The sequence below is a fragment of the Lagopus leucura genome, unplaced genomic scaffold, assembly GCF_019238085.1.
Source record: "Lagopus leucura isolate 7727_CA_CO unplaced genomic scaffold, USGS_WTPT01 34758-0_obj-0_obj, whole genome shotgun sequence".
NCBI classification, from domain to species: domain Eukaryota; kingdom Metazoa; phylum Chordata; class Aves; order Galliformes; family Phasianidae; genus Lagopus; species Lagopus leucura.
In genome coordinates, this window is record NW_024964056.1 from 1 (window position 1) to 1,543 (window position 1,543).

Sequence of the window (1,543 nt, forward strand, 5' to 3'; positions counted from 1 at the left end):
GGTTTTGAAATGTTGAGGTTGAGAAATTTGGGTTTTGAAATCATTCGGGTTATGAAACGTTGAGGTTTAGAAATCTGGGTTTGGAAATCGTTTGGGTTTTGAAATGTTGAGGTTTAGAAATTCGGGTTTCGGAAAATCAGCTGTTGAAAATTGGATTTTGAAATTCGGATTCTGAAATTTGGATTTTGAAGTTTTGAAACCCTTTTTTTTTAATTATTATTAGATATATTTTTTAATGTTGGTTTGTTTCGGCGCCTTTGTCCTCATTTATGTCCTGCTTTGCTCCGTGTTTGAGGTCGGCGCTGACATCTGTGGGTTCTTTGAGAACACGACGGAGGAGCTGTGCAGGCGCTGGATGCAGGTGGGAGCATTTTACCCCTTTTCCAGGAACCACAACACCGAGCTCTGCTCCGTAAGTGCCCCCAAAGCCCCCAATTTCCATCCTTGCATCTCAGTGCTGTGAATGAAATCGTGAAATTAAATTCCTACCACTGGCCGGTGAAACCGATTTGAAATTGGGGCAACTTTCAGTTTTCTCCCCACTGAAATTTTCTGTTTTCTCTCATCGGAATTTGCCATTTTCTATCGAAATTTCCATTTCTCCCTTTAGAAAATGCCATTTTCTCCTCTTTGGAAATTTCTTTCTTATCCCTCTTTAGAAATTTCCATTTTCTCTCTTTCAAAATCTCCATGTTTTTTTTTTCCCTCCAATGAAATTCCCACTTCCTCTCTGTCAAGAATTTCCACTTTCTCCCCGTTGAAATTTCCATTCCTTCAGAAACTCAGACATTTCTCTTTAGCAATTCCTATTTAGGAACCCTTTTCCCCCCGAACATTTGGTGTTAATTCCATGACTTTAATCATCCCACAGCTGAACTACGTTCAACACCAAACTCATCCTCCATCCTTTCCAATCCCCAACGTTTCACCCCAAATCTTCCTTTCCACATTTCAAGCCGTGCTCTTTGCCCCCAGTTTGTACCCCAAAAAAAAGCCCTAAAAATCCCCAATTCTCTCTCTTTCCAGCCCCAGGACCCAGCCTACTTCGGCGCTGACTCCATTTTGGTGACATCCTCCATCCATTACCTGAACATCCGCTACACGCTGCTGCCCTACCTCTACACCCTCTTCTACAAAGCTCACACACAGGGGGACACGGTGGCGCGGCCCCTCATGCACGAGTCAGTCCCAAATCCTCCCCTCCCCTTCTTTTCTTCATGGAACCCTAGAATCCTAGAATCACAAGGTTGCAAACGACCCATAACTCATCCGGTCCAAGCATCTCCTCCCCACCGTTGCCCCCACAGCACCAAATCACAGCTTGCAGCTCCTCGTCCCGGCGCCTCTTGAGCGCTGCCAGGGACGGCGCCTCCCCCACCTCCCTGGGCAGCCATGGCAGCGCCTGAGCACTGAGAGAAAAAGTGCTTCTTCATGTCCAACCTGAACCTCCTCTGGTACAACTTGTGGCTATGAGATCCCATTAGGATCCCACTGAGATCCCACTGAGATCCCATTGAAATCCCATTAGGATCCCACTGAAATC

At 45.9% G+C, this 1,543-nt stretch overlaps 1 protein-coding gene across 1 annotated transcript in view; it reads left to right on the top strand.

Moving 5' to 3' along the window:
• Positions 1-6: 6 nt before the first annotated feature.
• The window catches only part of LOC122191519 (maltase-glucoamylase, intestinal-like), a 3,559-nt gene continuing 2,022 nt past the window's right edge, over positions 7-1,543 (top strand). The window contains exons 1-2 of the mRNA XM_042891798.1: positions 7-412; positions 1,027-1,181. Of these exons, the coding sequence (XP_042747732.1) occupies positions 236-412; positions 1,027-1,181 (332 nt within the window). The 5' untranslated portion in view covers positions 7-235. The remainder of the gene's footprint in view (positions 413-1,026; positions 1,182-1,543) is intronic.